The sequence below is a fragment of the Phalaenopsis equestris genome, unplaced genomic scaffold (genome assembly GCF_001263595.1).
Source record: "Phalaenopsis equestris unplaced genomic scaffold, ASM126359v1 Scaffold000511, whole genome shotgun sequence".
NCBI classification, from domain to species: Eukaryota; Viridiplantae; Streptophyta; class Magnoliopsida; order Asparagales; family Orchidaceae; genus Phalaenopsis; species Phalaenopsis equestris.
The window spans coordinates 372,546-386,076 of NW_018164951.1; the positions used below are offsets into that span (position 1 = coordinate 372,546).

The window sequence follows — 13,531 nt, forward strand, 5'->3', positions numbered from 1 at the left end:
TCACAATCTTTAAATAATCTTTAACTTTTGAGCTAAACTCTTATTTCTATGCAATCAAAAATCTTTCTTAGCTTCATTTGCCAAAGTAAACTAGAAGTAGAATCCGATTCCTTAACTCAAACTGTTGAAGAGAAAGATAGCCGACATCCATAAGAAATTCAAAGCAAGGGGAAAAGGAACCAAGCCTTGTCAAAAGTTCCTTCAAAGCAAAGGAAAATTATGCCCTTTGCCCATTTCCTTCATGGCTTTTTACAAATATAAATTTATAGCAATGGAATTGTTGTCCGAATATATATATTTTTTAAACACTACTGAAAAGCTGCAGGCCGGTGGGCATAATTTTATGCTCTTGACTAATTTGAAAAGAAGGAAAAAAAAGAGTGGAAAAATCCAGATTATTGATCAAATTGCAAATATAATGATATATATTATTAATGTAATTATAATAAAAGAGTAAAGTGTCAAAATAGTCCCCACACTATTTGCATGGAATCATTTTAATGCTAGTCTATAACAATATCAAATTAGTCCACATATTCTCTTAATATAAGCCTTTGAAAGAATATGAGGACTATTTTTATAAATTATTGTATTCATATGACCCTCTTAAAAAAAATCAAGACAACTCACTCTGCAATGACTATTAGGAATTTTACTATCATAAACTCTCTCACAAGCTCTTTATAAATTATCAGTTATTAATGAAAAAATAACAAAACATATGATTTATTTAATAGAGCATCAGCATAACATTATTAAACTTAGTCCAAAAGTTATGAAGGAACCTTCTACTTCTTTTCAGACATTGATGCCTTGGTGGAGGCTTTAAGCTCTGCGCATATAAATAGAGGTGAGAAGTTTTATATATATAATATATATGATATTAGCTTCTTCCCTGTTATAAGTTGCAGCAACACCAGCATGAATAAACCTGAAAGTAGAGGAACCAAAGCCAACCAGCCTCCTCCTGGTTAGTCATAAAAAGACATATTTGATTCACATATGTGAGGTAGATGAGCAAGGAAAGCCCTCATGAGGGGCATTTACATAAATATGACACAATTTTTATGCCTTTACATATCTAGAACCTAAATTTTCATATTTTCATGCATAAAACTCAAATCACTAATCTCACAATAACAAAAACATCACTTCTACCTACTCTTTAAAAGTTTCCATGGATATTCTTATGAATATAGAAGTTTGGGTGTTTGATGTGTAAATAATTGAGAATTGTGTGATATGTCTGTAAATCTTCCTTATGATTATTATTTTGCTTAGAGTAAATGGTAATTTATTAAATTATAATGGCACATAATATATATTTTCTTTCTTGGTTGCACTTATGGGGTTTGTACAGGCTATCCAACTGAAGCTTCTGCAAAGAAAAAGAAGAAATGCTGTCAACGAAGCAAGAAGAGAGGGGAGAAAGGGTTCATTGAAGGATGGTAAAGTGATCACTTTCTGATACCTTTCTTACACATACTAAAGTTCTGTTAGCTTCATTTTAAATTTTATAAAGTGAGGCATATCTCTCCATGCATGAGTAATGTGGCGTATGCATAAAAATTAAAATTTTACTTGTTAGATATGTAAATACATGAGAATTGAGTTGTATGCATACTAATGTTTATATGAAGTCAGTTTTTAGAGGAATTATTACATGTGAAGTTCTTATGCATGCGGATTTTATATACTATAGTGTGATGGTACACATATTGTATAAAAGTGTACTACAATATTGTATATGGAGTCCGCATGCATTCATGCAGATTCCTTACAAAACATTTCTCCAGCTTTGAAAGGGCCGATATTCTTCAGGGTGTTCATAATGAATTTCTTACTTGCAGTCTTGCTGCACTTTGTTGCTGCTGGCTTTGCGAGGAATGCTGCTTCTGAGACTATTAGTAATATCTATATATATGTATGAAGCTACGATGACAGCTTATTTGCAATATGTGATATGTAATTGCTAGTTTGTGTTCTTATTATAGATGTTGCAAATCCTACTTCAATCTAGATATGGATTATGCTTCTAATTCGACTGGGTGCAGTTTGCTTGAGAGCAGTTATACACATTTGGTCATATATTTTTGGGGTATTTACATACATACCACCCAATTCCTATGTATTTACATATCTAACACCCCTACTTTTCATATTGGGTAGTACGTATGTAAATGTTTTCATATTTTTTCGTTGTTTTTTTATATTTTCTTATGATGAAAAAAATAAATCATCCTAACCAGATTAATAAGCTTGTTTTTCCCCTTTTTATTCAGAGAAAAAAAAATTAATATTTTGAATAATATTCAAATATTATATTTTTCATACTATTTTCAGTCCTTCTGTTGAGAGCAAGAATTTTCAAATAGAGATGAATGTAGCAATTCAAATTTAAGATAAAAATCTTCAAAAGAAACAATTGAATCTCCTCTTCAGAAGCAAATGTATGACGAATTCATTTTTATGAGTTTTGAGAGTATATTGGAAATGTTGTGTTAATGTAAAGATATTGAAGAGATCATTTATTGATTTTAAGAGTTCTTGTGTGGTTTTCTTCTCTATACCTAGCCCCATCTTCATTATGAAAGATTGTGATCCCTCTTAATTATTGATATAGATGAAGAGTGTTGAATCCTTGATTGTCCTTTGGTTGGACACGCCTCGAGAGTCCTTTATGCATACCTCCTATTTATAGGATCTAATAGTACAATTATGGAAAAGGAGGGAACGTTTATCAGCTTCCCAAAATGCAATTAATGCGCTAATTAATATCATATATGCGTTACAATTTAAGTGTAATACAACGGCTATCAGTTGGTAGACGTGTTTGAGTTCGATCAACTGAGATGACTGTTTGCATGATGATCGCTCCTATGGAGGTAAAGCCAGTGGTTAATTAGTTGCGACCGGATGTCCTTGCAATGAGTTTAGGTAGTCGGGACAGAAAGCGTGGTCTGCCGATTGGATTCACCAACATTGCATGTCGGATGGCTTGATCGAGCAGTCGGTCGTCGGATGGCTGGTTCGGATTATGCCCCCTTAGTCAGACGCTTCGATTGTTCGACATTCATCTTTGGTCAATGGATTGCTCTGAGATTCATGCTAGCTATTTTAGTGCATACAAAAAGATATTTCTATCCTTATCTCTACTTGTTCATAAGAAAAAAAAATTAAATGATATTCCCACTTTTTGAACCTTTGTAAAATATTAAATTTATGTGTGTATGAATAAAAACATGAGAACTTATTCTTGTGAAATTTAGGGCGAAGAAAACACAGAAATTGACACAAAATCAAAAGAACGAACACAGAGATTTAACGAGGTTCGGCAAAGATGCATACATCCTCGGGAGCAGAGGCATACATCCTCGGGAGCAGAGCGGCGAATTTACTATTTCAGAAGAGTTACATACCCATAGAGTTGCACATCTATTTATAGATAAAAACTACAGATAATTACAAACACGTCATCGTTCCCCTCCAACCCACTAATCCAAGAGACACCTCTTCACACCAAGCGACACACCTCTTCATTCCAGGAGACAACACCTCTCCATATCTAAGTGGCTCCAAATTCATGGTATATGAGCCATAGCTAACACTTATGTTTTGTGTTTGTGCTCTTAATAATATTTACTTATTTATTCACTCATGTTTCTGTAAGTTTTGCTTAAATTTTGAATCACGTTCTTAATAATTGATATCAAAGTTCTAATTAAAAACCTCTTAAACTAAAAAATTAAGAACAGAAAGACCAAATTTTAGCAAGTTTGTTGGCCAAAAGAAAATCTATGCGAGAGAAACTAATATCAACCATTAAATGGAGTAAAGTTATATAAACAAATCAACAAGGGGCGCGTTAATTGAAAGTGAAGCATTGGGGTTCATTTGCTATCCTTTAATTAGCATTAGCTTCGCCTTTAACATCTTCAATGAGAACAATATAACAAAATATAAGAAAATGGTTTGTCCAACTAACTTCACATAAAAAGCCTTTTGATCGGATTGCTTGGCCAGTAGACTCTATCAGGTGGTTTGACAAATAGACTCTACTATATAATGATTAAGACTGTAGCCCATATGTTCATAAGATACATTTGATAGGCCACACAGTTCTTTGTCAGCTAAAGTCGACATAGATTAATGCCCTTAGACAAATATTTACTTCAGATCTACAATAGCCCCTTTGATGAAGCAACTCATGCATGACTGTTGACAATGATCATTATGTCATACCTAAGTGTGACAACACTAGTGTTATATGCATCACAAAAAATATTATATGATACTCTTGGACAAAATATGTAGATATTGTTCATCATTTTATAAGAAATCATGTATGTAAAGGAGGCGATAATTTTCAATTTATTAACATTGAAAATTAATTAGCAGATATATGTATTTCCGACATGTTTTGCTCACTTCGAAGTAGAGTGAGCATTATTAAATTAAATGCATAAGGAATCCTTAGTAGACCCCAAACATTTATTGAAACATTCACTTGCATGTCTTTTTGATGTTGACTAATAAGTAATAGTGATTAAGCCATGGATAGGAAGAATTTTCTTAAGAAGAAAAAAAAAACTAGAATTTTCTCAATTTTTCCATCCAACTCACAAATAGATTATAAAAATTAAAGTAGTTGCTTAATATAGTTACAAACATAATTAATTGAGCAAAAAAATTTTAATTATCATTTTACTCTTTCAACTTCCATAAGTGTCCTTGGTTAATAATGTTAATTACGATGTCCCGTGGAAAGCAAGTTAAAAAAAATATATATTTTTTTCTCTACCGTATTTTCTTAGGTGAGAAATTTCATATACTCATTTATATGAAATTTGTTGACTCTAGACCTAAATTTGTACTTACATATTTGGTATGAAAATTAAAGAGAAAAAATGAAAGAAGAAAAATTAGTTTACATCTATGCTTATTTTGGCGCCAAATGTCAAGTTTGTCCATAGAAGTTTAGCTTATAAGAATCTATGCTATAATATACTTATTGTATGACAATGTAGAAAACAAAATTATTGTTTGATGAAAATGGATAGGTTATTTTGTTATTGTAATTTTTATCATAATCTAACAAAAAAAAAAAAAAACGCACACACATATATCATGTTATTCACTTTATTGCCTATTATGTAGCTTTAACTATAACATCATCAACATATTACTTATTATGTAGTTTTTATTGCAGTGTTGGTGACCCCAAGTTCTTTTATACATAAAGGATGGAGGGAGCTCGTGACCCATTTTGGCTTCCTCTTATGATGGATCTTCTTATGAGTATTTAGGATATCTCTTTTTACCTCATATAACTCGGTCCTTTGACCATTTCTTTCCTACTTCTGAAGTCATCTTTATGGCTAGTTTTTTTTCTAGATGTGAGAAGTTGAATCCAAATCTGTCCACTGGACCGTGCTCAAGGCATAGAATTGGATTCTTAGAGGTGGAGAAAGAGAGGGAGGAAAAGAGAGAGGGTTGCCCCATCGAGGGGCAAATTGGGGTAGTTCGTGGGCTTGGCGGTCCCTTTTATTTCACACAAGCTTGTGTTACAAGTTAGAGAAAATAGGAGCAAGATCCTTACATGAGAGGGAAAAGAGAGCTTAAAGGGTCACTTTTAATATGCCAAGAGGTTTTCTATTTATAGAGAGAAATGAGGGGGGATGAGATTATGTTTATGTCTTTCTTATAAGGGGGATCATGAGGGGCATTCACTTTTTACTGTAGCTCATATGTTCCCAAATGACTTTTTCCTCTTTTCAGTGATGAATCATAATGCAAATTTGATAGGGCACACAACTCTCTGTTAGCTAAGATTGACGTAGATAATCTTCTTAGACAAATAATCACCTCAGATCTACAATGTCCCCTTTAATGAAGCAATTCATGCATGATTGTTGATAATGATCATTATGTCATACTTAAGTGTGACAACACTAGTGTTACATGTATCACAACAAATATTATATAATATTCTAGAACAAGATATATAGATATTCATAATCACTTTATTAGAAATCATGTATGTAAAAGGGACGATCATATCCAATTTATTAATATTGAAGATCAATTAGCAGATATATTTGATGAAAGCATTTAGTTCTGACATGTTTTGCTCACTTAGAAGTAGATTAAGCATTATTAATTTAAATGCATAAGGAATCCCACGCAGACCCCAAACAATTATTGAAACATTCACTCATGTCTTTTTGATGTTGACAAATAAGCAATAGTGATTAAATAATGGATGGGAATAATTTTTTGAAGAAGAAAAATCAGAAAAAGACTAGAATTTTCTCAATTTTTCCATCCAACTCATAAGATAAATTAGGTTCATCCTGCTTTCCGCATTCTCAGGTTGAAGAGTACATTTTGAAGCAGTTTTGGGTGCCTAGGCACTGCGAGTCTGGCGTGTAATTTCCAGGCTCTCAGTTTTGAGCCCCATGGGGCTGATTTGGATGTTTAGGCAGCTAGAGTGGGCACCAATTTGGCCTGAAAATCCTGATTTTTGTTGTGAGCGTTTGCTAAAGGGTTTGACGATCTGCAAGCTGTGAGAGATTAAATATGAGTAAAATAAAGTCTTATAACTTCAAAAATAAGCATATTCATTGGCACTATATCAGGGATTTCACTGCCAACAGGCGCCCCAAATTACTACAAGGGTGTGACGCCTTAAACCTTGATATTCCCAGAAATGTCCAATGGAAGATGTTATGGATTCCTCGATTTACAGGATGGTAATTATGCACGCTACATGCTCCATATCATTCGAAAGAGTGGTCCAAATTTTGTGAAAAATTTATGCCAACAGGGACCACGACGAGGAAATCTGCTCGATCGAACTGAAGACATACCAGTTGATTCACCCCTCATTTTCCGTTATTAGAAAGGCTACAATCTAGTCGATCGGCCTAATGTAGACAGATCGACAGTAGCCTGTCACCTGGAAGAAACCCACCGAATGGTTGATCTGCCTCGCATATGTAAAACACAATAATAACCTTCGTTATTCTAATAAAGAGGAATTCATGCTTATAAATAGATGGTCAATTTTCGAATATAGTTTACACTCTTTTACTTTCCATTTTTGATACATCTTCAGCAGATCTCCATCATTTGACACAAATCTCGAGGCATGACATAGATCTCAAAGCTATTTTTGAACAAGAAATTTTCAAACCTTGATAAAAACTCATCAATAATGTCTAATTTGAGTAAAATCAAACTCATATCAAGTATTAAACCACTATTGAAAGTTTTCTGGCATATTTAGAATGTTAAACAAATCTCGACAAGACGAATCTAACGAACTCAAGATTGCTCAAATCTGACATTATTATGACACTCAGATGTCCATCAAATATCATCATCGAAGCCTTCTGAACCGTTCAATCAAAGGGGTTTGTATTCATGCATTAATTATCCATAGAATATTATAAATATAGCTCCATCATCCTCAAGAGGGGAGGGTTGAAGCTTGAGAGAGATATTAATGTTTTGAGAAGGAGCTAAAGTCCAACACAACCCTTATCATCGTCGATCGCCGTCGGCCGCCGACAACTGTCGCCGACCATTATCGACCCTGTTGATAACCACCGGCCGCCATCGAGCACTAATGTTGTCGTCAACCAACACTAACCGTCATCGACATCGACCGTATTCAACCGCTGTCGATTGCCGCCGACCACTACCCACCGCCGCTGACAACCACCGAACGCCATCGAGCACTAATGTTGTCAACCACCACCGACTTAAAACCTTCAGACGATATTGTAACTTGGAAAACCTAGTAACAATTTCTCATTCGTGGGACAATTGAACTCTGTAATTATTAACATAGAGTGAATTTTTACATTTGGGTCAAACTCCGTGATTTTTCCCTTTACGAGTATTCCACATAAAAAACTTATGGTGTCATTATTGACTATTTTCTTTTACTTGAGTGTGTGTTGAATTCTCGTGCAATGCTAAGACAATAATTCATTATTCTACCGCTCTGAATATTATAGCACGTTGTCACGGAAAAAAAAGTCCCACATCGACTAGGTGTTTGGCCGAAAAACAGTATTTAAGTCCTGGGCTGCCCACCACCCCAAAGAGCTCTTTTGGGAGATGATAAGTAGTATCAGAGCCGATTACTGTCTGTCAGGTGTGTGGACTCTCCATGGTCCAGTGGGAACCTCGGTGGAGTCAATCTGTGACGAGTGTGTCACGTGATTGGGTGGAGGAGAATATCACGGACAAAAAATCCCACATCGGCTAGGTGTAGGTTCGAAAAACAGTATTTAAGTCCCGGGCTGCTTACCACCCCTAAGAGCTCTTTTGGGAGGTGATAACGTGCTCTCTTATTTTTTTCTCTTCCTTTTTATTCCTTTGACTGTGCCACATCAACAGTTTCTATTTCAATAAATAGTAAAAAGAAATTTGTTGTGATCATTTTTTTGCATAACTCATAAAAATGATGACTCACAAATTTTCTTTTTATGCGGTCAAGCATGCTACTAATGCATGACGTTTGAAAATGTAAAAAATCCAAAATTTGCTGAGGTGTGATTTTACCGTGAAAGAGCCCTCATGTGAATGGGATTGGATGAGAGATAAGCCATGATAAATCTTTTGAGTAAATAGCTTATCAATAAATACTTAGTTTGAGATCCTTTCTATTTTTTTATATTTTAAAATGAAATAAATCATATTTGATATCTTAATAACCTATTAATGATAGCTTAATTAATATTTTTATCTTTCTTTTATAATGAAAAAACCAGCAAATTTGTTGAGCTAAACTAGAGCTTAAACTCGATTAGTTAATCAAGTTCATGCTCAAACCGAGCAAGACTTGAGCTCGACTCAACTCATCTCATTTACACCTCTACTTGAATGAATGATTACATGTACAGCACTCACAAATTTATTTAAAAAACAAACATCTTCGTCTTTTTCTTTTGAAATGCCGAATCGCAGCATTTTTTTTATTGAATCTCTGCATTCATATTTGAGTGAGAGTATGAAAAATGAATGACAGCTTATGTTAGTTCTGTAAATAACAAAATTATAAGTGGCATGCATGTACTTGCTTTATTATTGAGAAATTTACATATGTACCACTCAATCCATATTTATTTACATATCTAACACCTAAAATTTAATTTTTACACATATATCATTTTACCTATAAATGAGTACATAAAAAAGGTATTATGTCTGTAAGTACCTTGAACAATTTGTTATTTTGCTATTTTTATTATATTTTTGACCATGAATGTGCCCTCACGAACAAATCCAAAGCTCCCTTTCACCAAACACCTCCCCTGCTCCCCAACCCCAACACCTCCTCCCCAAAGTTTAACCATTTTTAAACCAGAAAAACCCCTCCTTTCCCCTTTCCCCTTTCCTCCAACCCATCAAGAAACCTTCTTTCCCCATCTCCAATGGACGCCATTGACGCCGCCAAGAAACCCTTCCTCCTCACTCGCTCCATCACTTACCACCACACCTTCCACCGCCGTGCTCGCGACTCCTCTCTTCCATTCTGGAAAACTCTCGCCGACGACAACCCCATTCTCTCCACCTCCAATCCCCGCGTCGTCATTTACACCACCTCTCTCCGCAGCATCCGCCGCACGCACCTCGACTGCTCCTCCGTCCGCGCTATCTTCCGCGGTCTCCGCGTCGCCGTCGACGAGCGCGACGTCTCCATCCACGCCGCGTTCCGGCACGAGCTCCAGGTGCTGCTTGGATCCAAGAGCCGGCCGGTAGCTCTGCCTCAAGTATTTGTGCGTGGGAAACACATCGGCGGCGCTGAGGAGGTGAGGCAGCTTCACGAGGCGGGTGAGATGGGGAAGTTGCTTGAAGGTGTTCCGGGTCAGGACCCTGCGTTTGTGTGCGGTGGATGCGGTGGCGTGAGGTTTGTGCCGTGTGGGAGTTGCAGAGGGAGCAGGAAGGTGTTTGAGGAAGAAGAAGGGAGGATGAGGCGATGTGAGGATTGTAATGAGAATGGATTGGTGCGGTGCGGAAGCTGCCTTGCGTTTTCATTCGGCTGAGAAAAAAAGAGCGATTTTGAGGGGGTGAAGAAATGAAACTGTGTGTATTTTGATTGTGGTATGTTTCAAGTTCTTATTTTTTGGGGAATTAGTTATAATATGTTGTTGACTGTAATCAGTAAGTATTCAGATTTCAGTTTTATTGAGTTGGGTATTGATGCAGGGTTTGTGCCTAAATTGGAGAAGGATGAATGTGTCCTGGGTTATGGGTTTGTAATTTGTATGATTATCGCTTTTCTAGCTGTACATATGTTCAGTTTTTTTTTCAGATCTGCTGTTTTCTGTGACTGAATGGGTTTATGTTTTGAATGTTTTTTTGCGAGGGTTGTATGGTAACAGTTTTAGCAGCTTTAGTAAATCATGTAAATTCAAATTTACTAAATCCTGCTAACAAGGATGCAGTAAATCCAGGATTTAAGGAAAAACTGAGTAGAAATCGAGAAAGAACTGGTTTTACTAAATCCTAGATTTAAAATTGTCATTTTTTCAAGATTTTACTTAAATCACCTATCATACAATCCTTTTATGTGATTTTGGGTAATGGTTTTGATAAAAATACATGTGATGGTTTAGAATCTTGTATAGATGAGCAGAATGTTAATTTAATATTAAAAAAAATGCTATTTTGCCACACTATAGCTCCCCAGGGGAAAATTATTACGTGCAGCTGACCAAACATCCGGATGATGGTTCGGATGAGGCCACGCCGCCGCGGATCACACAGCCTCCGGACCGTCATCCTTCAAGAGGGTGTCTGAGTCCAGGCTTTTTTAAGTAAAAGCTTTGATTGTGCAGAATAAAGACAAATTATTTCGTTGATTTTGTTTATAGAGGCATGAACCAACAATCAAATGCATCGATTTGGTTCTAATTTTTTCCGCCAGTGTTTCAGGCTTTTGATACCACTTCTTACCCTTATTTTGATGGCGAGATTAAGGCTTTGTTTGGAGAAGCTTTAAAACTACTTTCCATTTCATGGAAAATAGTCTGCTCATTTTCAACTTCATTTGATTGATATACTTTCCTAAATGTGCTTCTCACAAGTTTCTTTTTGATAAAACAGCTTTTAAACAAATTTTTAGAAAAACAAAAGCAGAACCCAACAAGGCCTAAGCTTCCAATTTTGTTGAAAAGCTTCCATCTTTCTGAATTTTAGACAGATTTCTTCTTTCTGAGATCTCAGAAAGCTTAAAAATCTTTCTGAAAGCTTTTGGTTATGAACATGGTTCCTTTTTTTGCTTGGAAAAAAAAAGGCAGGAACCGAAACTAACTGCTAATTTTATTGTCAGTTTTCACTACTCTTTATTAAGGTTTAAAATGAGCTGGTCATGAATTGGCCTTGGTGTGATCCGGTCATATTGTAAGTTATTCATGTGTGGCTTGTGCTCCACCAGAGCTTTCATATACTAGTTTAAATTTTAATAATCATATTTGATTTACACTTTATTTGTTTATATTAATTGAACAAGTTCTTCAACTAATTAATAAACAAATTAAATATTTAAATAAATAGTTAGTTTTTAATTATAAACGTATTGCCATATTATCATTACAAATAAGTACTAACAAAATATTTTATTGAAATTAAAAAAAAATTGTATTTAATGTATATGAATATTGATATTAAATTATATTAAATATATAATTAAATAAGTTTTAGTTAATCAGATATTATTTAAGAATATATTATATATGATACAAGCGATTGTCAAGTTTATTATAGAACATTCGACAAGTTATTTGTTAAACAATAAACGAGTTTATCTGTAAACGTAAATAAACAATTTGAGCCATGTTTATGTTTGATTTGTTTAGCCTTTTAGTTTTTAAAAAATTATTTAAATTTGTTTATTTATTAACTTGAACGAATTTGAACGAGTATTAATCAAGCTGAGTTTGAGTTATTCGTAGCATGCATTGGTCCATTTAGAGCCCTACTCTCTATTCAGCTTTCAGCAAGGTATCTGATAACTTACCCTCATTCTAAAGCTGCACAATCAGAATATTTTCCTTGCAAGCTTTTTCCAAATTTCCAACTTTGTATATATATTTCTGGTACAACTTAGGGTGTGGCTTCACATGACTAAAGTGATAGATCCATGTGATGATCTTTTTATAATGGTTCTGATTGATGTCTCCTTTTTAAAGTTTTGAATAAACCTCATGTTATATGGATCTTTGATGGCTTAAGAAATTGCTGAAGTGGAAAGATCCTTCATAATTCACTACATTAAGGCGGAGTTTGGCTCAAGCTTATATTTACGTTAAATAAGTTTATCAAATTCCATAAACTCGAATTTATCAAATTTAGTGTACAACAGAGGAGCTCGCGAGCGACAATAGAATAAATCAGTCTTGCAATCAGATTTATTAAATCCAGATTTACATCGTGAAGGAGACGAAATGTGCGGAACATGACAAAATTCAATTTAATAGGGCGTTGGATTTGGTTTTCATTTTTTTAAAAATCTTGTTAATAGTATGCTACCAAACACTGCCTAAAAGGCAAAAAATCTTTTATATAATATTATTTATTTAGCTTTCACCAATTTTGTCATGATTTTTTATTTTTTTCTTTTATTCTTAAGGTGTTGCTCTTTTGATTGGAGAAAATTTTATACTTATCATCATTAGGGCTGTCAAAACGGCTCGTTGTTCGCGAACAGCTAGTGTTCGGCTCGTTAAGAAGCTCGTGTTCGGCTCGTTAATTTCGTTTGATAAGTTAACGAGCCGAATATGAACTAAGATGTGTTCATTCGTGTTCGGCTCTTTTTGGCTCGAAATACTACTCATCAAGTTTATATATATATATAGTAGTATTTTAAAAAAATTTAATTGACTACAAGACTACAAATATTTATAATCAATTAAAATATTGATTAAGAAAATAGAATAAAAATTATTAAATTTGATTCAAGTTATGTTTTAATATAAAAATAATTTTTAAATCTTGCTCAAACCCTTGTTGTCTTATGGTTACATGATTAAGATTGTTAAAATGACTCTTTGTTGGTGACAGGATTGTGTTCGACTCGTTAAGCATACGAGCCGAACACAAACACACTTTTTGAGCTCGAAATATAAATGAGCCGAACACGAGCTGAGGATGGCTCGCTCGTGTTATGGCTCGCTCGTGTGAACACGAGCTGAGGATGGCTCGCTCGTGTTCGGCTCGTTTACACCCCTAATCATCATGATAATTGAATTTTCTTAGCAATTTAAAGAGTTTATCAATCTTCATTCTTCATTCATTCATATTAAAGCTATGTTAATTATTCTTTTCATTTTATTAGTGTGTGTTTTTCTTCTTCTTTTTTTTTTGCACAAATTGTGATTTGGCTAGTAGATGGCCAAAAGCTTATAGGCCAGGTCCAGGGCAAATACGAGATATGAAAAGAGATTGTTAGCCGAGCTGGCTAGACAGTTCAATCAATTGGCTCAATCAAAAAGTCATGTCCAATGACTCGCCTAAT

At 34.6% G+C, this 13,531-nt stretch overlaps 1 protein-coding gene and 1 long non-coding RNA gene across 2 annotated transcripts; both read left to right on the plus strand.

Annotated features, from left to right (window-relative positions):
* Positions 1 to 863: 863 nt before the first annotated feature.
* LOC110028474 lies at positions 864 to 2,160 on the plus strand. The gene is made up of 3 exons (XR_002294423.1): positions 864 to 970; positions 1,361 to 1,448; positions 1,851 to 2,160. It is a non-coding gene; the product is annotated as an uncharacterized LOC110028474 (long non-coding RNA).
* Positions 2,161 to 9,295: 7,135 nt separating this feature from the next.
* LOC110028409 (uncharacterized protein At5g39865-like) lies at positions 9,296 to 10,288 on the plus strand. Its single transcript, XM_020730242.1, has one exon. The coding sequence runs from the start codon at positions 9,447 to 9,449 to the stop codon at positions 10,056 to 10,058; it is 612 nt and encodes a 203-aa protein (XP_020585901.1). The 5' UTR covers positions 9,296 to 9,446; the 3' UTR covers positions 10,059 to 10,288.
* The last annotated feature ends 3,243 nt before the right edge of the window (positions 10,289 to 13,531 follow it).